General features: G+C 59.4%; 1 protein-coding gene across 14 annotated transcripts in view; it reads left to right on the top strand.

Moving 5' to 3' along the window:
• The window catches only part of ANKRD11 (ankyrin repeat domain containing 11), a 222184-nt gene that overhangs the window by 190820 nt on the left and 10605 nt on the right, over window positions 1-20759 (top strand). For 11 of the 14 annotated variants that reach the window (XM_063597830.1, XM_034941079.3, XM_034941071.4 and 8 more), the window contains 5 exons: window positions 6968-7138; window positions 7323-7526; window positions 9972-10114; window positions 12465-12612; window positions 13002-19579. In XM_063597830.1, coding sequence (XP_063453900.1) covers window positions 6968-7138; window positions 7323-7526; window positions 9972-10114; window positions 12465-12612; window positions 13002-19579 — 7244 coding nt within the window. Of the gene's footprint in view, window positions 1-6351; window positions 6471-6967; window positions 7139-7322; window positions 7527-9971; window positions 10115-10358; window positions 12231-12464; window positions 12613-13001; window positions 19580-20759 lie in introns of those variants that run through there. The other 3 variants (XM_034941075.3, XM_034941076.3, XM_034941080.3) reach the window with 3 other exon arrangements.

Below are 20759 nucleotides of genomic sequence, written 5' to 3'. Positions count from 1 at the left end.
TGTAGCTTATTAGACACAACATAAGAAAGTATTGGTGAATTGGCAGTTCTAACAGAAGAGATTGCCTAGACTCCGGAGCACAGAAAGAAAGTGAGACAGGAAGCCTGCAGGAAGCGGGGAGCTGTGGAGGAGAGAATGCAGCTTAACAGGCACCTCGGCAGAGGAGAGAGCAGGGCAGGGAGACGGTGGCTCCAGAGGCCGGCAGCAGAGGGCTTTTCAAGGTTCATAAAAACACAAGCCTCAAATTCAAAAAGTATAATGAATTATAAGCAGGAGAAAGAGCAGTAATTACACATTTAAATATGACTCTGACGTGAAGTTTTCAGAACAGCAAAGGGAGGATGTTAAAAGCAGCCAGAGGCACATCCACCTGTGGTCCCAGCTACTCCTGAGGCTGAAGTGGGAGGGTCGCTTGAGCCTGGGAGGTGGAGGCTGCGGGGAGCTGAGATTGCGCCACTGCGCTCCATCCTTGGCTACAGAGCAAGACCTTGTCTCAAAAAAAAAAAAAAGGCAGCCAGATAGAGAAGACACTCCCTGCAGAGCACCCCCAGGCGGGTCACAGCCCCCCCCAATCCCACCTGCACAGAGCACCCCCAGAAAGGTTGCAGGCCCCCCACATCCCACCTGCACAGAGCATCCCCAGGAAGGTCACATCCCCCCTCCGATCCCACCTGCACAGAGCACCCCTCGGGAAGGTCACAGCCCCCGCTCCGATCCCACCAGCACAGGGCACCCCCAGGCGCGTCACATCTCCCCCCATCCCACCTGCACAGAGCCAGGTGCCACCGCCGTTTGCCTCGGGACGCTCGCCTCCAGTCTCTGCTGCCTCAGAAAGGCCATGGCTGGATGCAGGGGCAGGAAGTGGGTTCCAGCTCCCAAAAGCATTGTCCACTGTAGCCCCTGCTGCCCCAGGCCAAGGCCGTGCTCCAGCAGCACCAGCACCAGGAAGGGGCATGGGGCTCATGGAGGGGTCTCAGCTCTGTGCTGAGGAGGAGAGGGTTCCGTGGAATCTTCCACTGGCCAGCTGGGTAGTGAGGTGTGCTGCCAGCCTCAGAGGGCTGGCGAGGTGGATGTGGTTTGAAGAAAGGCCCTACGGGCCTTGTTTCTTAAAGATGAGGTGGGTGGCCGCCCAGGCTCAGGTCAGCGGACAAAGGTGCCACCGCCAACATGCTTGACTTGGGAAGACACAGCCTCTCCTGGCGCCCTCCACCGCTCTCCCTGGACCTCTGCCCTCAGCCCCAGGCTGCCTGAGCCCACAAAGCCCTCAGAGCCTGCAGGGCAGGGGTGGAAGGGGGCTTCTGAGTCCTGTGGAGTGGCTCCCACCCCCCACCCCGGCGTCAGAGGCACCCAGGGCCACATCTGTCTGTGGTGCTGTAGCCGGACTTAGTCCCTAGATTTGCCAGTTTTCCACTTTGCAACTTGGTGAATACCATTTGGTGCAACTTGGTGAATACCATTTGGAATTCATAGAAATTGTATTTGGCTTCCATTTGGACGGTAGAAACAGGAAATTTGCAGAATGCTACAGGAACTTGCTGGCTGTCCTAGGGGTAGCTCCAGATGCTCTCACCCTTTTCTTACCTGCAGACAACACCCCGCGCCTCCTGCGCTCTGCACTGTGTGGAGGGCAGGGAGCAGGTTTTGCAGCCTCTCCTCTCAGAGGAGCGTTTCTCAGGGGCACACGGCTCCAGGTCATCCCAGGCCTGGGGTAGGAGGGGCAGGCAGGCAGGCAGTGCGGGACCCACTTGTGTGGTGCCTGACAGTGCAGGTACAGGTACGGGCTGTGTGTGTGCACGTCAAGGACCCGCTCAGCTGCTCTCAGACCATGGTGTCGCTGGGCTGGAATGGAGAGCAGGCATTGTTGAGCCATGGGCTGTGGCACATGGGGGTCTCGCTCCGTGGGTGGGGCTTTCCCTCTACCCCAGAAGCCACTGGAGTGGCCAGTGTCTCAGAGCTGACAGACGTGCAAGTTTGCTGGGCTCCGGAGCTTGGGTGGTGTCTGGCGCGTGTTGTGGGCCTTGTAGATGCTCGTAGCTGCAGGTGCTTGTTTCACAGTGGAGAGATTGGCATCCCGGGAGATCTGGTTTCATATTGGACTTTTTTGGTGTCAGGACAAGTAAAAAGTCCTGTTTCAGGACGGGGAGAGCTGGGTGAAAAGTTGCTGCTTCCTGGGAGCAAGCTTTTCCTGAGTGTGGGGCAGAGTAAGGTCCCTGTGGTGGCTCCAGGCACCAGAATTCACCAGGAGGTTGGCAGCACCTTCCATGCAAATTGCTGGGAGCCAGCCCTGTAAAGCTGTCCTGGCCGCGTAAGGGAAGCCAACTCAGGCTTTCTTCACCGAAGCTCAGAGCAGAAGCAGAGGGAGGGCCTGGTGGGGAGCGGGAGGGATGTGGCCCTGACCCTGAGGCTCAGGCCCTGGAGCCCACCCAGGAAGTCCCTGGGGGCACGGAGTCCTGCCCATTCTGCACATGTTGGGTGTGAGCTGCACCTGAGATGGCCGCCCTGCAGGAGTGGGACATGTTGTGTTTGCCACAAAGCAGCTCTTTGCTGCCCCTCAGAGCGGGGACGCAGCGTGGGCTCCTGGCCTGCCAGCCTAAAGACTGACTTCTAAGGAAACGCCTTTGCCTCTGCCTGTTCCTCTGACACACGCCTCCTAGGGTCCTTTGATAACTTAAGGGCATGGCAACGTCTGCACTTCGGGATGTAAACATACTGCAGCCCCAACACCGCCCCAGCTCCTCCCTCCGCAGCCCCACCTCTGCCCCAGCTCCTCCCTCCGCAGCCCCAATACCGCCCCACCTCCTCCCTCCGCAGCGCCAACACCACCCCAGCTCCTCCCTCTGCAGCCCCAACTCTGCCCCAGCTCCTCCCTCCGCAGCCCCAACACCGCCCCAGCTCCTCCCTCCGCAGCCCCAACACCGCCCCGCCTCCTCCCTCCGCAGCCCCAACACCGCCCCAGCTCCTCCCTCCGCAGCCCCAACACCGCCCCGCCTCCTCCCTCCGCAGCCCCAACACCGCCCCAGCTCCTCCCTCCGCAGCCCCAATACCGCCCCGCCTCCTCCCTCCACAGCCCCAACACCGCCCCCGCTCCTCCCTCCGCAGCCACAACTCTGCCCCAGCTCCTCCCTCCGCAGTCCAATACCGCCCCACCTCCTCCCTCCGCAGCCCCAACTCTGCCCCACCTCCTCCCACCAGAGCCCCAACTCTGCCCCAGCTCCTCCCTCCGCAGCCCCAACACCGCCCCAGCTCCTCCCTCCGCAGCCCCAACTCTGCCCCAGCTCCTCCCTCCGCAGCCCCAACTCTGCCCCAGCTCCTCCCTCCGCAGCCCCAACTCTGCCCCAGCTCCTCCCTCCGCAGTCCAATACCGCCCCACCTCCTCCCTCCGCAGCCCCAACTCTGCCCCACCTCCTCCCACCAGAGCCCCAACTCTGCCCCAGCTCCTCCCTCCGCAGCCCCAACACCGCCCCAGCTCCTCCCTCCGCAGCCCCAACACCGCCCCAGCTCCTCCCTCCGCAGCCCCAACACCGCCCCAGCTCCTCCCTCCGCAGCCCCAACACCGCCCCAGCTCCTCCCTCCGCAGTCCCAACACCGCCCCAGCTCCTCCCTCCGCAGTCCCAACACCGCCCCAGCTCCTCCCTCCGCAGTCCCAATACCGCCCCGCCTCCTCCCTCCGCAGCCCCAACACCGCCCCAGCTCCTACCTCCTCAGCCCCAACACCGCCCCAGCTCCTCCCTCCGCAGCCCCAACTCCGCCCCAGCTCCTCCCACCGGAGCCCCAACTCCGCCCCAGCTCCTCCCTCCGCAGCCCCAACACCGCCCCAGCTCCTCCCTCCGCAGCCCCAACACCGCCCCAGCTCCTCCCTCCGCAGTCCCAACACCGCCCCAGCTCCTCCCTCCGCAGTCCCAATACTGCCCCAGCTCCTCCCTCCGCAGTCCCAATACTGCCCCGCCTCCTCCCTCCGCAGCCCCAACACCGCCCCGCCTCCTCCCTCCGCAGCCCCAACACCGCCCCGCCTCCTCCCTCCGCAGCCCCAACACCGCCCCAGCTCCTCCCTCCGCAGCCCCAACACCGCCCCGCCTCCTCCCTCCGCAGCCCCAACACCGCCCCAGCTCCTACCTCCTCAGCCCCAACACCGCCCCAGCTCCTCCCTCCGCAGCCACAACTCTGCCCCAGCTCCTCCCTCCGCAGCCCCAACACCGCCCCGCCTCCTCCCTCCGCAGCCCCAATACCGCCCCGCCTCCTCCCTCCGCAGCCCCAACACCGCCCCAGCTCCTCCCTCCGCAGCCACAACTCTGCCCCAGCTCCTCCCTCCGCAGTCCAATACCGCCCCACCTCCTCCCTCCGCAGCCCCAACTCTGCCCCACCTCCTCCCACCGGAGCCCCAACTCTGCCCCAGCTCCTCCCTCCGCAGCCCCAACTCTGCCCCAGCTCCTCCCTCCGCAGCCCCAATACCGCCCCAGCTCCTCCCTCCGCAGCCCCAATACCGCCCCAGCTCCTCCCTCCGCAGTCCAATACCGCCCCACCTCCTCCCTCCGCAGCCCCAACTCTGCCCCACCTCCTCCCACCGCAGCCCCAACTCTGCCCCAGCTCCTCCCTCCACAGCCCCAACTCTGCCCCAGCTCCTCCCTCCGCAGCCCCAATACCGCCCCAGCTCCTCCCTCCACAGCCCCAACTCTGCCCCAGCTCCTCCCTCCGCAGCCACAACACTGCCCCAGCTCCTCCCTGTGTCCACCCCTAGTGGCCACATGCAGCACAGAAGTGGGGCCCACTCGCTTTTCACTTCTGATGGTCAATGGAATAAGGAGATGCCGTCTGCTCCCAGGAGTCTCCTGTGCTGTGTGCAGCTTTGCAAAGTCTGTGTATCTCGGGGATTCTGCTTTCCTCGTGTTCTCAGGGGGCTTCATGTCTCCAAAACATTAACTCCCCTGCTCTGGGTGACGGAGGGAGCAGGCCTCTGAATGTGCGTGGCTAGGTCTTGGGGATCAGGGCCCTGCAGAGGTTCTCAGCTGCTTCTCCAGGCGACTGTGGGCAGACCAGCTGCTCGGTGAATGTGGGCCCCTCCTGGAGAGAGGAGGACTTGAGGGCTATCGGTGGGGGAGCTGGGGTTTCTCCAGCAGCTTCGTCGCCTCTTTCCTAGAGGGAGGCAGCCGCAGGCCTGCTTCTGTTGTTGTTTAGAGGTGGCTATGAGAAGCAAGCCTGGGGAGGGCCGGCCTCCGGGCAGCATGGAGGGTGCAGGGAAAGCATGGGGCGCACGCAGAGACCCACAGCCAAGCGCCTGTGACCCAAGCTCACTGCTAAGGTGTGGCTACGCCAATGATGGCTGTAGGCTGGGGCTCATTGGCCGGTGGCGAGGCTGCCTCCCCAACCACCATGTTTGCCAGGTTCTATGAGGGGCTGGCGCCAAAGCTCAAGTGCTTTCTCAGATCTGTGCGTTGAGGACTGTTTACAGACTAGCTGGTGGTGGCGATGGCAGCCTGCAGTACTTGGGGTTTTGCCCATGAGTGTGACGCAGGTCGATGTGGCCAGGTGTGTGCCTTCCTGCAGGCTTGTCCCATAGGACATAGGAATCCACATTCTCAGCATGCCCCAGACCGAATTCCTAAGAAATCAGCCTCAGATACCTTGGAAAGAACTAGAGTGGGTGGGCAGCGTCCTCTTAGGAAATCGACGGGCACATTCACGGGGACCATGGTGGTGAACAGCAAGAGAGTCGGGCCCTGGGAGCTGAGCCGAGGACTAGTTAAGACCGTTCTGTGTTCAGTGACCGGGCAGGTGTGGGATCCAGTTACTCCGCTGTCAGAGATGTCTCCCACCTCTCTAGGCTCAAACACCAGCCGAGGGAGAAGTCCTGAAGAGAGGCTTCTTGGATGTGCTGAATGGAAGGGAAGGGAGGTGCCTCAGAGGAGAGCTTCAGAGGCCCACGTCTCCCTGGTGGCCCTTCTTCCCCAAGTCAGGCCTTGGCAGAGCCTTGCCTCTGCGCTGCACCTCTGCAGTTTCACCCCATGACCTAGAAAACCCCAGAACCTGCAGGGCAGCTGGAGGAGGATTCAGAGGTGTCTGGCCCCTGATTTCCATCCACAGGAGGAGGGCACTGGTCAGGCAGAGGACCCTGATTTCCATCCACAGGAGGGCACTGGTCAGGCAGAGGAGGAGGCATCTTCTGTGCTCCCGACTCTTGGTGCTTGGGGTCTTCTCTTCCCCGCCCCTGCCTCCTGCCTCTTTTAAAAGACACAGCACGTGAGTTGCGTTAGACGCCAGCCGAGTGTTCTGTAACGGGTCAGATGAGTGCAGGGTGTGCTTGTTACGAGGAGGCTGAGGTGGAAACAGCCGAGCTCTCACACCGTGTCTTGTTAGTGCTCTGTGTTGATGCCTTCAGATGCCTCCAGCCCAGTCCCTGTTGTGGTGCTGCAAGGCTGGTACGCTCCTCGAAGCACCATGGCATGAGATGGAGGTTCCTAGAAGCAAGAAGAAAGGTACAGTACTGACCAGTTGGCCTTGATTTACTGATGTGTTTTAAACTGTGTCTGCCATTTTATATCTGCACTGTTTGGAGGAGGGACGGGGAAGGTGGAATTGAATTACAGACACGTGTATTGAACAGAGACCTGTCCTGTGTGAGCCAGGTCACCGGTGCTAAGCTGTCCCACCGCATTCATGTGTGGTACGAGGTCTGGGGAGGCCCAGGAGAGGTGCCTGGAGTGAGTGGATGCTCGGTGGAGGCCCAGGCTTAGCAGACTTGAGGGGCTGGTAACGAGGTGTTTAAATGGTCTCACAGTCACTGCTGAGAGGTGAGGTGGGCGGCACCAATGCTCCCAGCACCGCTGTGCTTTCCCCATACACAGACCTTCCTTTCTGCTCTGTCAGCTGTCAGGTGGACGCAGGGGGCTCCATAACATTAGGTAAGGACCTAGCTTTGGAGGACACCATGGCATGAAATCTCTCCTCCCTCTCTCCCTCGCCCGCCTCACAGAGAAGCAGGGCCCTGAGCGGAAGAGGATTAAGAAGGAGCCTGTCACCCGGAAGGCCGGGCTGCTGTTTGGCATGGGGCTGTCTGGAATCCGAGCCGGCTACCCCCTCTCCGAGCGCCAGCAGGTGGCCCTTCTCATGCAGATGACGGCCGAGGAGTCTGCCAACAGCCCAGGTGAGCCCGGCCTGTGGGTGGTCCCTGGCGCAGGGAAGGGGCTCTGCCTGGTCGCAGCCTCATGGCTGTGCTGAGGACAAGCCCTGTGCAAAGGGACCTCGTGATGGTGGCCTGGGCTCTTGAGGATTGGACAAAGCAGGACCACCCCACAGTAATGCCCACCTGTCCCCTCCTTGGCCTGCAGTGGACACAACACCAAAGCACCCCTCCCAGTCTACAGTGTGTCAGAAGGGAACGCCCAACTCTGCCTCAAAAACCAAAGATAAAGTGAACAAGAGAAACGAGCGTGGAGAGACCCGCCTGCACCGAGCCGCCATCCGCGGGGACGCCCGGCGCATCAAAGAGCTCATCAGCGAGGGGGCAGACGTCAATGTCAAGGACTTCGCAGGTGGGCACCCTGTGCCTGGCAAGGGCCAGAGAGCCCCACTGGAGCCCTGAGCCTCCCCCATTGGAGCCCTGAGCCTCCCCCCATTGGAGCCCTGAGCCTCCCCCCAGTGGAGTCCTGAGCCTCCCCCGCTGGAGCCCTGAGCCTCCCCCGCTGGAGCCCTGAGCCTCCCCCCATTGGAGCCCTGAGCCTCCCCCGCTGGAGCCCTGAGCCTCCCCCCATTGGAGCCCTGAACCTCCCCCCATTGGAGCCCTGAGCCTCCCCCATTGGAGTCCTGAACCTCCCCCATTGGAGCCCTGAGCCTCCCCCATTGGAGCCCTGAACCTCCCCCATTGGAGCCCTGAGCCTCCCCCATTGGAGCCCTGAGCCTCCCCCATTGGAGTCCTGAACCTCCCCCATTGGAGCCCTGAGCCTCCCCCCATTGGAGCCCTGAGCCTCCCCCCATTGGAGCCCTGAGCCTCCCCCGCTGGAGCCCTGAGCCTCCCCCGCTGGAGCCCTGAACCTCCCCCCACTGGAGCCCTGAGCCTCCCCCATTGGAGCCCTGAGCCTCCCCCATTGGAGCCCTGAGCCTCCCCCATTGGAGTCCTGAGCCTCCCCCACTGGAGCCCTGAGCCTCCCCCCATTGGAGCCCTGAGCCTCCCCCATTGGAGCCCTGAGCCTCCCCCCATTGGAGCCCTGAGCCTCCCCCCATTGGAGCCCTGAGCCTCCCCCGCTGGAGCCCTGAGCCTCCCCCGCTGGAGCCCTGAGCCTCCCCCGCTGGAGCCCTGAGCCTCCCCCCATTGGAGCCCTGCGCCTCCCCCCGCTGGAGCCCTGAGCCTCCCCCCATTGGAGCCCTGAGCCTACCCCCACTGGAGCACTGAGCCTCCCCCATTGGAGCCCTGAGCCTCCCCCATTGGAGCCGTGAGCCTCCCATCGGGTTGGATGGGCTGTGGCCTCGTGGGGTGCGTGTCTGCTCTGCAGGGCTCGGGGTGTTCACAGCCACACTCACTCCAGTGGGGTTCCCTGTTGCTGAGAAGAAATCAGTGTTTCTTGGAAAGTATTTCAAAGTAAACTTGTTTGCTGGGTTTTATTGTTGTTTTTATTTTTAGATAGGGTCTCGCTCTGTTGCTCAGGCTGGAGTGCAGTGGCGTGATCACGACTCACTGAAGCTTTGAACTCCTGGGCTCAAGCGATGTTCCCAACTCAGCCTTCTGGGTGCAGGCACACGCCACTATGCCTGGCTAATTTTTTTATTTTTTGTAGAGATGGGGTCTTACTAAGTTGCCCAGGCTGGTTTGAACTCATGGCCTCAAGCAGTCCTCATGCCTTGGCTTCCCAAAGTGCTGGGATTATAGCTGTGAGCCCCCATGCCTGGCCTATCTGTAAGAGAACTGAGGAATTTTAAATTTTACTCTGCTGTGTTCCATAAACCTCACTCCAGGCCCCTGGAGGGACCTGTCCCTGGTGTGTCTAGCACATGGCTGCATTCTCCAGCAGAGGGCGCCTCTGAGCCGGGAGGCCGGCTGGGTCCACACCCTGGACTGGACTCCCTCACTTCACAGGGCTGGGTCCTGGGGCTTGCCTGGGACCCGGAGAGAACTGAGCGAGCCTCCCCAGACCTGATACGGCCCAGGGGCTTAAGAGCTCCATGATTAGAGTTTAATATTCCCTTTCTTTACATAAAATACCCCCATCAAACCATGAGTGGTCCACATATCCCAGGACTGTCTGTCCACAGTGTAAGGGGAACAGATGAGCAAAATCGTGTGTGTAGAATCCTTCTAGATTTCTGCAACTGCCCTGGTTTATAGCTGTCTGACCCAAACCTAATTTAGCACCTTTTTTTTTTTTAAAGCATTTTTCTAAAAGAAACTTCTCTAGAGCAGTGCCGTGTGCTTCCGTGGGGCCGAGCTCTGTTTCCACGGATGCGTGCGGCCACACCGTCCGATGGTGGGCTCCAAGCTCCCCAGCCAGGAGCTGCCTGCCCGGGGTGGCCTTCGTCGTGCAGCCCGAGCCTGGGCGCCCCTGGAGCTCCTGCTGTAGCAGCTCTTCAGCCTTCAGGAGGCTCTCAGCCTTGATTTCCCCGTTTCCGACACGGGAGGTTTCCCCTCCGTGTTTTGCAAAGGCACATACGCCTCCAGATCGGTGAGGATGAGGCTGCTGTTTACTACACTGTGTGTTCACTGATTTCCTACCCTTTTAGGGTGATTGCCGCAGATTAGCCCTGCAGGTTGTCAGTCCGTAGGGTTAATAAGCTAGATATGGATCGTGCTAACGAGGTGCCACAGTAAAGAGAATTTAGGGGTTCTCTGGGCCAGCACCTGCTTCCCTAAACTGCAGCCCTCACTACAGGGCAGCTCCCCACCTGGCTTGTCCCCGCCCTGTAGCACATCCTCAGGGCGCTGCCTCCAGAGACAGGAGGGAAGTTCTGAGGATTAAATAACGTACGTCCTGAGTGTCTGTTTCCAGGCTGGACGGCGCTGCATGAGGCCTGTAACCGGGGCTACTACGACGTCGCGAAGCAGCTGCTGGCTGCAGGTGCGGAGGTGAACACCAAGGGCCTAGATGACGACACGCCTTTGCACGACGCTGCCAACAACGGGCACTACAAGGTTGGCATCCCCCCGTTCTTCACACATCCGGCCTGTTCTGGCATCTGGGTGGTTCTGTAGCTTTGTTTCCCCGTAGCTAGCCGGTTCCATGATGTGGGGCACAGGAAAGCGAGTTTTCACCTTGCCCACCCTGAAGGCCGAGCTGTGCCCTCTGTCTGCCCCCAGCTTTCCCCTCCTGGGTCAGCCTGGACGGCCTCTCACAGGTTTCCCAGCAAGTGCCATCTATGAAAGGCTCGTATCCGTCAGCCGTGTAGGTCTGGTTGGATTTGAGCAGGTGAAGGATTACACCAAGTGGAAGGAGGCCTGCAGGAGTTGTTGCCGGTCCCCGTCACCACTGTGGGACTGTTAGACCTGCAAGGCAGACCCACCCTCGTCCGGAATGAGGTAACACCAAGAGGTGTGGCCAGTGCACAGAACCATAGACTCAAGCTTTAGAAAGTGGCCATTGCGGCCGGCCCAGGAGCAGTGGGCACTGAGAGGTCTCAGCCTCTGTGGGGATCGAGAGAGGTCGTGGTGTGCCTGACAGCCCCGTCCTGCCGGAAAGCAGGGGTGCTGCCTGGAGATGGCGGCGGGTCTCACTGATGTCTTCACCAGAGCTCCGTGGAGAGCCCCTGGTTGCAGGCAGGACAGCAAGGCTGAGGGGTCACACGGGGCCACATCTGCCGGTGCCCGTCGTGCTCCTCTGCAGCAAGCCCAGCCTGGCCATTGCGGGAGGTCCTGGAGCCCACAGTGCCTTGGCCTTAAAGAACTCACTTGAGAAACGGCTTGTTCCGGTGGGGTGGGGGGTGGATTGAAGACTCTGAGACGAGCAGGGAACTCAGAACACTGAGTCCCTATTTGATGTTAAAATATGACCGTTAAACTTCTGGGTAAGATAATGAATGGCACTATGGTTTATACTGTTTCTGTTTTATGGGCTCTTCCAGAGACGTGAACTGGAAAAGGCTCTGCAGTGTCTGGGATTCGCTCAGTGCTGCAGGGGAGGGCAGGTGTGAGGGGAATGGCCCTGGAGGGTGATGGGGCTGGGGCATCTGATGCAGCTTTATACTTCTGTAATTACCACTTTTAAACTTTTTATTACGAAAAATGTCAAGGACCCTGGAATTATGTTGAGGTAGGCAGGATAATGGCCCCCAAGATGCCCGTGTTGTGACCCCTAGACCTTGTGAGTGCCTCACATGGGGAGATTGTCCTAGGTCATCTTGCAGGCCCAGGGCAGCCCCATGGGCCCTTAAAGCTTGAGAGCCTTTCCTGCTGAGTCTGAGAGATGCCAGAAGCAGGAGAGGTTAGAACCCGAGGAGGGCCGCACCTGCGCTGCTGGCCTTAGAGGAGGGCCGAGGAGTGTGGTGGCCCCTAAGCAGCTGGGACTGGGGACCTCCGTCCCAGCCCTGCAAGAAACTGAATTCTGCCAGCAGCCCCCATGATGGAGGAAAGGAAGGACCCTGCCCTGCCAGCACCTTGACCTCTGACCTCCACAATTGTAAGCCTGAGGTTTTGTGTAGTCACCATAGAAAACTCACACACATAAGAACTCTGTACTGATTCAACAATAGAACATGTCACACACGAACTGGAAACTGATTCTGTGGGCGACAAGAGTCTATAGTAAACGTTATGACAGATTCTTTGAATGCGCTAATCTCAGACTGGACTAAAGTTGGGATTAAATTTAATTTGTACTTGAGTTCAGTGCATTGCTGTTCTGGGCATAGGAAATCCAGGTTGCTGGTGATGAACAGCTGAAAAGAGCTGTGCACGTGTCACCATGGTTGTCTCTGTCATTCATGTGACCACCCTTTCCCTTGTAAAATCAAGCAAGGGAGAGATTATTTTCTAATGTAAATGAAAATAAAAAATAAAGCAGCTTGCAGAAACTTGGTCTTTGTTTTCTCTATTCTGTCCCCCCCCCACCCTTTCCATAACACTCTTCTCCCTAACCTCTTGCCTGAGCCCTCCACGACCACTCCGGGACCACTCTGCTGAGGAGCTCACTGTTGGCGGGAGGGGAGAGCCTTCGTGAGAAGATTCCTGGGAAGTCGTCTACTCGCGGCAACGGAGAAATGGTGGAAAAAAATCCAAAGGAGGCAGAGCCCTTCTGAAGGAGAGCACAGGAGGGGTGCGGGAGCCCCCGCGGCTGCAGCCCTTCCCACAGAGGAGTCACAGCCTCGCCCACCACACCCAGAGCCTCGCCAGGCAGTCCCTGTGCGCTCGGCTCCCACACCCTCAGACCGTGAGGGGCTGCTCTCGGGTCGAACCCCAGGGTTCTCGGAAGGGGCTGCCGTGTTATGCGGAACGGTAGAGGAGTTGTGCTTCTCCAGCAGTCCCTGACACGGGTGTTACTGTCTTGTAGGTGGTGAAGCTGCTGCTGCGGTACGGAGGGAACCCGCAGCAGAGCAACAGGAAAGGCGAGACGCCGCTGAAAGTGGCCAACTCCCCCACGATGGTGAACCTCCTGTTAGGCAAAGGCACTTACACTTCCAGCGAGGAGAGCTCGACGGGTAAGTCACGGCCACCTGAGCTGCCTGTTCTTTTATGCAGGGATGGTAGGAGCTGCCCTGTGGTGTTTGCACAGTGTTGCCCCTCTGATCAGCTCCTCCTCGGATGCTGGGGGCTTACAGGAGCTTCTGGACTGTGGGAGACCCCGCCCGGGTGTGTCACTGCCAAGAAGCCTGCAGTCTTACTTCTAAGATGCCAGCCCTGTCTGTCAGCTGAGCTCTGTCTGGTTTCCTCCTGCCTGTGGCTGGTTTCCATGAGTCGAGCAAAGTGTCTCTGCAGAGGCAGGGTGGGAACCTTCCCACAGGCACATCTGCAGAGCCTCCCTCCTCTGCCATTCTGGGGAGAGCTGTTTTGAGCCTGCCTGTGACCTCTCGCTTCCTGCCTCCAACAGAGAGCTCAGAAGAGGAAGACGCACCATCCTTCGCACCTTCCAGTTCAGTCGACGGCAACAACACGGACTCCGAGTTCGAAAAAGGCCTCAAGCACAAGGCCAAGAACCCAGAGCCACAGAAGGCCACGGCCCCCGTCAAGGACGAGTATGAGTTTGATGAGGACGACGAGCAGGACAGGGTTCCTCCGGTGGACGACAAGCACCTATTGAAAAAGGACTACAGAAAAGAAACGAAATCCAATAGTTTTATCTCTATACCCAAAATGGAGGTTAAAAGTTACACTAAAAATAACACGATTGCACCAAAGAAAGCGTCCCATCGTATCCTGTCAGACACGTCGGACGAGGAGGACGCGAGTGTCACCGTGGGGACAGGAGAGAAGCTGAGACTCTCGGCACATACGATATTGCCTGGTAGTAAGACACGAGAGCCTTCTAATGCCAAGCAGCAGAAGGAAAAAAATAAAGTGAAAAAGAAGCGAAAGAAAGAAACAAAAGGCAGAGAGGTTCGCTTCGGAAAGCGGAGCGACAAGTTCTGCTCCTCGGAGTCGGAGAGCGAGTCCTCAGAGAGTGGGGAGGATGACAGGGACTCTCTGGGGAGCTCCGGCTGCCTCAAGGGGTCCCCGCTGGTGCTGAAGGACCCCTCCCTGTTCAGCTCCCTCTCTGCCTCCTCCACCTCGTCTCACGGGAGCTCTGCCGCCCAGAAGCAGAACCCCAGCCACACAGACCAGCACACCAAGCACTGGCGGACAGACAATTGGAAAACCATTTCTTCCCCGGCTTGGTCAGAGGTCAGTTCTTTATCAGACTCCACAAGGACGAGACTGACAAGCGAGTCTGACTACTCCTCTGAGGGCTCCAGTGTGGAATCGCTGAAGCCAGTGAGGAAGAGGCAGGAGCACAGGAAGCGAGCCTCCCTGTCGGAGAAGAAGAGCCCCTTCCTGTCCAGCGCGGAGGGCGCTGTCCCCAAACTGGACAAGGAGGGGAAAGTTGTCAAAAAACATAAAACAAAACACAAACACAAAAACAAGGAGAAGGGACAGTGTTCCATCAGCCAAGAGCTGAAGTTGAAAAGTTTTACTTACGAATATGAGGACTCCAAGCAGAAGTCAGATAAGGCTATACTGTTAGAGAGTGATCTTTCCACTGAAAACAAGCTAAAAGTGTTAAAGCACGATCGCGACCACTTTAAAAAAGAAGAGAAACTTAGCAAAATGAAATTAGAAGAAAAAGAATGGCTCTTTAAAGATGAAAAATCACTGAAGAGAATCAAAGACACAAACAAAGACATCAGCAGGTCTTTCCGAGAAGAGAAAGACCGTTCGAATAAAGCAGAAAAGGAGAAATCGCTGAAGGAAAAGTCTCCGAAAGAAGAAAAACTGAGACTGTACAAAGAGGAGAGAAAGAAGAAATCAAAAGACCGGCCCTCAAAATTAGAGAAGAAGAATGATTTAAAAGAGGACAAAATTTCAAAAGAGAAGGAGAAGATTTTTAAAGAAGATAAAGAAAAACTCAAAAAAGAAAAGGTTTATAGGGAAGATTCTGCTTTTGACGAATATTGTAACAAAAATCAGTTTCTGGAGAATGAAGACACCAAATTTAGCCTTTCTGACGATCAGCGAGATCGGTGGTTTTCTGACTTGTCCGATTCATCCTTTGATTTCAAAGGGGAGGACAGCTGGGACTCGCCAGTGACAGACTACAGGGACATGAAGAGCGACTCTGTGGCCAAGCTCATCTTGGAGACGGTGAAGGAGGACAGCAAGGAGAGGAGGCGGGACAGCCGGGCCCGGGAGAAGCGAGACTACAGAGACCCCTTCTTCCGAAAGAAGGACAGGGACTATTTGGATAAAAACTCTGAGAAGAGGAAAGAGCAGACTGAAAAGCATAAAAGTGTCCCTGGCTACCTTTCGGAAAAGGACAAGAAGAGGAGAGAGTCCGCAGAGGCCGGGCGGGACAGAAAGGACGCCCTGGAGAGCTGCAAGGAGCGCAGGGACGGCAGGGCCAAGCCCGAGGAGGCGCACCGGGAGGAGCTGAAGGAGTGTGGCTGCGAGAGTGGCTTCAAGGACAAGTCCGACTGCGACTTTGGGAAGGGCCTGGAGCCGTGGGAACGGCATCACCCAGCACGAGAGAAGGAGAAGAAGGACGGCCCCGATAAGGAAAGGAAGGAGAAGACAAAACCAGAAAGATACAAAGAGAAATCCAGTGACAAGGACAAAAGTGAGAAATCAATCCTGGAAAAATGTCAGAAGGACAAAGAATTTGATAAATGTTTTAAAGAGAAAAAAGATACCAAGGAAAAACATAAAGACACACATGGCAAAGACAAAGAAAGGAAAGCGTCTCTCGACCAAGGGAAAGAGAAGAAGGAGAAGGCTTTCCCTGGGATCATCTCAGAAGACTTCTCTGAAAAAAAAGATGACAAGAAAGGCAAAGAGAAAAGCTGGTACATCGCAGACATCTTCACAGATGAGAGTGAGGACGACAGAGACAGCTGCATGGGGAGCGGGTTCAAGATGGGAGAGGCCAGCGACTTGCCGAGGACGGACGGCCTCCAGGAGAAGGAGGAAGGACGGGAGGCCTATGCCTCCGACAGACACAGGAAGTCTTCTGACAAGCAGCACCCTGAGAGGCAGAAGGACAAGGAGCCCAGAGACAGGAGAAAGGACCGCGGGGCTGCCGACGCGGGGAGAGACAAAAAAGAGAAAGTCTTTGAAAAGCACAAGGAGAAGAAGGATAAAGAGTCCACAGAAAAGTACAAGGACAGGAAGGACAGAGCCTCAGTGGACTCCACGCAAGATAAGAAAAATAAACAGAAGCTCCCCGAGAAGGCTGAAAAGAAGCACGCTGCCGAAGACAAGGCTAAAAGCAAACACAAAGAGAAGTCGGACAAAGAACATTCCAAGGAGAGGAAGTCCTCGAGAAGTGCTGACGCGGAAAAAAGCCTGCTTGAAAAGTTGGAAGAAGAGGCTCTCCATGAGTACAGAGAAGACTCCAACGATAAAATCAGCGAGGTCTCCTCTGACAGCTTCACGGACCGAGGGCAGGAGCCGGGGCTGACTGCCTTCCTGGAGGTCTCTTTCACGGAGCCACCTGGAGACGACAAGCCGAGGGAGAGCGCTTGCCTCCCTGAGAAGCTGAAAGAGAAGGAGAGGCACAGACACTCCTCATCTTCATCCAAGAAGAGCCACGACCGAGAGCGAGCCAAGAAAGAGAAGGCCGAGAAGAAAGAGAAGGGCGAAGATTACAAGGAGGGCGGTAGCAGGAAGGACTCCGGCCAGTACGAAAAGGACTTCCTGGAGGCGGATGCTTACGGAGTTTCTTACAACATGAAAGCTGACATAGAAGATGAGCTAGATAAAACCATTGAATTGTTTTCTACCGAAAAGAAAGATAAAAATGATTCCGAGAGAGAACCTTCCAAGAAAATAGAAAAGGAACTAAAGCCTTATGGATCTAGTGCCATCAACATCCTAAAAGAGAAGAAGAAGAGAGAGAAACACAGGGAGAAATGGAGAGACGAGAAGGAGAGGCACCGGGACAGGCATGCGGACGGGCTGCTGCGGCATCACAGGGACGAGCTCCTGCGGCATCACAGGGACGAGCAGAAGCCCGCCACCAGGGACAAGGACAGCCCGCCCCGTGTGCTCAAAGACAAGTCCAGGGACGAGGGCCCAAGGCTCAGCGACGCCAAACTGAAGGAGAAATTCAAGGACAGTGCAGAGAAAGAAAAGGGCGACCCAGTGAAGATGAGCAACGGGAATGATAAGGTAGCGCCATCCAAAGACCCAGGCAAGAAAGACGCCAGGCCCAGGGAGAAGCTCCTGGGGGACGGCGACCTGATGATGACCAGCTTCGAGAGGATGCTGTCCCAGAAGGACCTGGAGATCGAGGAGCGCCACAAGCGGCACAAGGAGAGGATGAAGCAAATGGAGAAGCTGAGGCACCGGTCCGGAGACCCCAAGCTCAAGGAGAAGGCGAAGCCGGCAGACGACGGGCGGAAGAAGGGTCTGGACATTCCTGCTAAGAAACCGCCGGGGCTGGACCCTCCATTTAAAGACAAAAAGCTCAAAGAGTCGACTCCTATTCCACCTGCCGCGGAAAATAAGCTACACCCAGGATCAGGTGCAGACTCCAAAGACTGGCTGGCAGGCCCTCACATGAAAGAGGTCCTGCCTGCGTCCCCCAGGCCTGACCAGAGCCGGCCCACTGGCGTGCCCACCCCTACGTCGGTGCTATCCTGCCCCAGCTACGAGGAGGTGATGCACACGCCCAGGACCCCGTCCTGCAGCGCCGACGACTACGCGGACCTCGTGTTCGACTGCGCCGACTCGCAGCACTCCACGCCCGTGCCCACCGCTCCCACCAGCGCCTGCTCCCCCTCCTTTTTCGACAGGTTCTCCGTGGCTTCAAGTGGGCTTTCGGAAAACGCCAGCCAGGCTCCTGCCAGGCCTGTCTCCACAAACCTTTACCGCTCGGTCTCTGTCGACATCAGGAGGACCCCCGAGGAAGAATTCAGCGTCGGAGATAAGCTCTTCAGGCAGCAGAGCGTTCCTGCTGCCTCCAGCTACGAGTCTCCCCTGCCACACTCGATGGAGGACAGGGCGCCCCTGCCCCCGGTTCCCGCGGAGAAGTTTGCCTGCTTGTCGCCAGGGTACTACTCCCCAGACTATGGCCTCCCGTCGCCCAAAGTCGACGCTTTGCACTGCCCGCCGGCTGCCGTTGTCACTGTCACCCCGTCTCCAGAGGGCGTCTTCTCAAGTTTACAAGCGAAACCTTCCCCTTCCCCCAGAGCCGAGCTGCTGGTTCCTTCCCTCGAAGGGGCCCTTCCCCCGGACCTGGACCCCTCCGAGGACCAGCAGGCGACGGCCGCCATCATCCCCCCGGAGCCCAGCTACCTGGAGCCGCTGGACGAGGGTCCGTTCAGCGCCGTCATCACCGAGGAGCCTGTTGAGTGGGCCCACCCCTCCGAGCAGGCGCTTGCCTCTAGCCTGATCGGGAGCACCTCTGAAAACCCTGTCGGCTGGCCTGTGGGCTCGGACCTCCTGCTGAAGTCTCCACAGAGATTCCCCGAGTCCCCAAAGCATTTCTGCCCCGCGGACCCCCTCCACTCTGCCGCCCCAGGGCCCTTCAGCGCCTCAGAGGCGCCGTACCCCGCCCCTCCCGCCTCTCCTGCCCCGTACGCTCTGCCCGTCGCTGAGCCGGGACTGGAGGACGTCAAAGACGGAGTGGAAGCCGTCCCCGCCGCCATCTCCCCCTCAGAGGCGGCTCCCTACGCCCCTCCCTCCGGGCTGGAGTCCTTCTTCAGCAACTGCAAGTCACTTCCGGAAGCTCCGCTGGACGTGGCCGCCGAGCCCGCCTGTGTAGCCGCTGTGGCTCAGGTGGAGGCTCTGGGGCCCCTGGAAAGCAGCTTCCTGGACAGCAGCCACGGCCTGTCTAACCTCGGCCAGGTGGAGCCGGTGCCCTGGGCAGACGCCTTCGCCGGCCCCGAGGACGACCTGGACCTGGGGCCCTTCTCCCTGCCGGAGCTTCCGCTGCAGACTAAAGATGCCGCAGATGTTGAAGCGGAACCCGTGGAAGAAAGTCTGGCTCCTCCAGAAAAGATCCCTCCAGGGGCCCCCGTGGTCATAAACGGTGGGGATGTTTCCACCGTAGTGGCTGAGGAGCAGCCGGCACTGCCTCCTGACCAGGCCTCCGCCCGGCTCCCTGCAGAGCTCGAGCCTGAGCCCTCAGAGGAGCCAAAGCTGGACGTGGCTCTAGAAGCTACGGTGGAGGCAGAGACGGTGCCGGAAGAGAGGGCCCGTGGGGATCTGGACTCCAGCGTGGAGCCCGCGCCCGTTCCCCCCGAGCAGCGCCCACTGGGGAGCGGAGACCAGGGGGCCGAGGCTGAAGGCCCCCCCGCCGCGTCCCTCTGTGCCCCTGACGGCCCCGCCACGAACACTGTGGCACAAGCTCAGGCCGCAGACGGTGCCGGCCCCGAGGACAACACTGAGGCCTCCCGCGCTGCCGCCCCAGCCGAAGGCCCTCCTGGCGGCATCGCGCCGGAAGCCACAGAACCAAAACCCACGGCCGAAGCCCCGAAGGCCCCCAGAGTGGAGGAGATCCCTCAGCGCATGACCAGGAACCGGGCGCAGATGCTCGCGAACCAGAGCAAGCAGGGCCCGCCCCCCTCCGAGAAGGAGTGCGCCCCCACCCCTGCCCCGGTCACCAGGGCCAAGGCCCGCGGCTCCGAGGACGACGACGCCCAGGCCCAGCATCCGCGCAAACGCCGCTTTCAGCGCTCCACCCAGCAGCTGCAGCAGCAGCTGAACACGTCCACGCAGCAGACGCGGGAGGTGATCCAGCAGACGCTGGCCGCCATCGTGGACGCCATCAAGCTGGATGCCATCGAGCCCTACCACAGCGACAGGGCCAACCCCTACTTCGAATACCTGCAGATCAGGAAGAAGATCGAGGAGAAGCGCAAGATCCTGTGCTGTATCACGCCGCAGGCGCCCCAGTGCTACGCCGAGTACGTCACCTACACGGGCTCCTACCTCCTGGACGGCAAGCCGCTCAGCAAGCTCCACATCCCCGTGGTGAGTGCGGGGCCCGGGAGAGCCACTGCGTTCTCTCTCTGGGATGCGTCTGGGGCCCCTAGTCACGGCTTCCTCCAGCCCATCTTGTCCCACTCATGGCCCTTGACCTCTCTCGACCTTCTGCCACCTGAGTAGACACAGCCCCATTTCTGCTGTGGAGGCAAAAGCCGGAAGCTGCCCAGCTGTTCTGCAGACCCGAGGTCCTTCCTCCAGCTGGTCCGTGCCAGGCCTCGGTCTCCTGACCTCCCCCTCACCCTGGGTGCACCCCGGTCCCACTCGTGTGGGGCTCCCCCTTCACGCCGCTCACTCTCCCCTCTCCACTCCCCGTCCACCAGGACGGCCTCAGGAGAGCCACCCCCTCTGTCTCCTGCCCCTGCCCCGCCCCTTTCTCCCTTGGACCCGCGTGGGTTCCCTGAGCCTCCATACCTGCACGATGAGTCCCTTTCCCCCACCTCCTCCCTTGGGCTTCTGGGACAGCAGAGCTGCAGCTCCCTTGGGGCAGCTTGGTCCTCGGCCCCCAGCCTCACCTTGTTCCACCTGACCTTGTCAGCCCAGTTCCCCAGGCATCATCCCTACCTCTGCAGGCTCAGGTGAAACATCTCGGAATCACCCCCACTCCCCCAGCTCCTTGCGCTAGGTCTGGGCCCAAAATAGATCCCTCCAAATGAGGCCCTGCTCTGAGCACATTCCCATGAGGGCTGCCTGCCCTGTGCACTCTCTGCCCTGGGCCGCGGGGCCTGACTGGGTTCCCACCTCCTCCTGCCCACTGGGGTCTTTCCCAGCAGGCACAGGGATTCCTCGTGGGGGAGGCAGAGCCCACCCGTCTGTCCTCGGTGACGGCCTGAGCTGTGCACGGCCTCCCCTGCCCTCCTGTTCTCAGGCCCCCCAGGGTCCATCCAGCCCCAGCGTGTGGCGTTCTGGCCCTTCCCTGGAGTCTCCTCCCAGACCACGCGACTCCACTCACACTGTGCCTAGCGGACTGTGTGGTTGATGCAGCCGTCTCGCTTGAGTGTGTTGTGTTATGCCCAGAACAGGCTTGCCGTCACCAACGGCCATTTCCTTCTGGGGATTCCTGGGCACTGAAACTCGCAGGTGGCGTGAGGTACAGCCAGGGGCCCTCCACACGCGTTGGCTCTGTGGGCCCAGGCCGCCTGAGAGCCCCTCGCCGTGCTGGCCCTGA

The sequence above is a fragment of the Pan paniscus genome, chromosome 18 (genome assembly GCF_029289425.2).
Source record: "Pan paniscus chromosome 18, NHGRI_mPanPan1-v2.0_pri, whole genome shotgun sequence".
Taxonomy (NCBI): Eukaryota; Metazoa; Chordata; class Mammalia; order Primates; family Hominidae; genus Pan; species Pan paniscus.
Note: the sequence above shows the minus strand (reverse complement) of the source record. Positions and strands in the feature narration are given on the sequence as shown.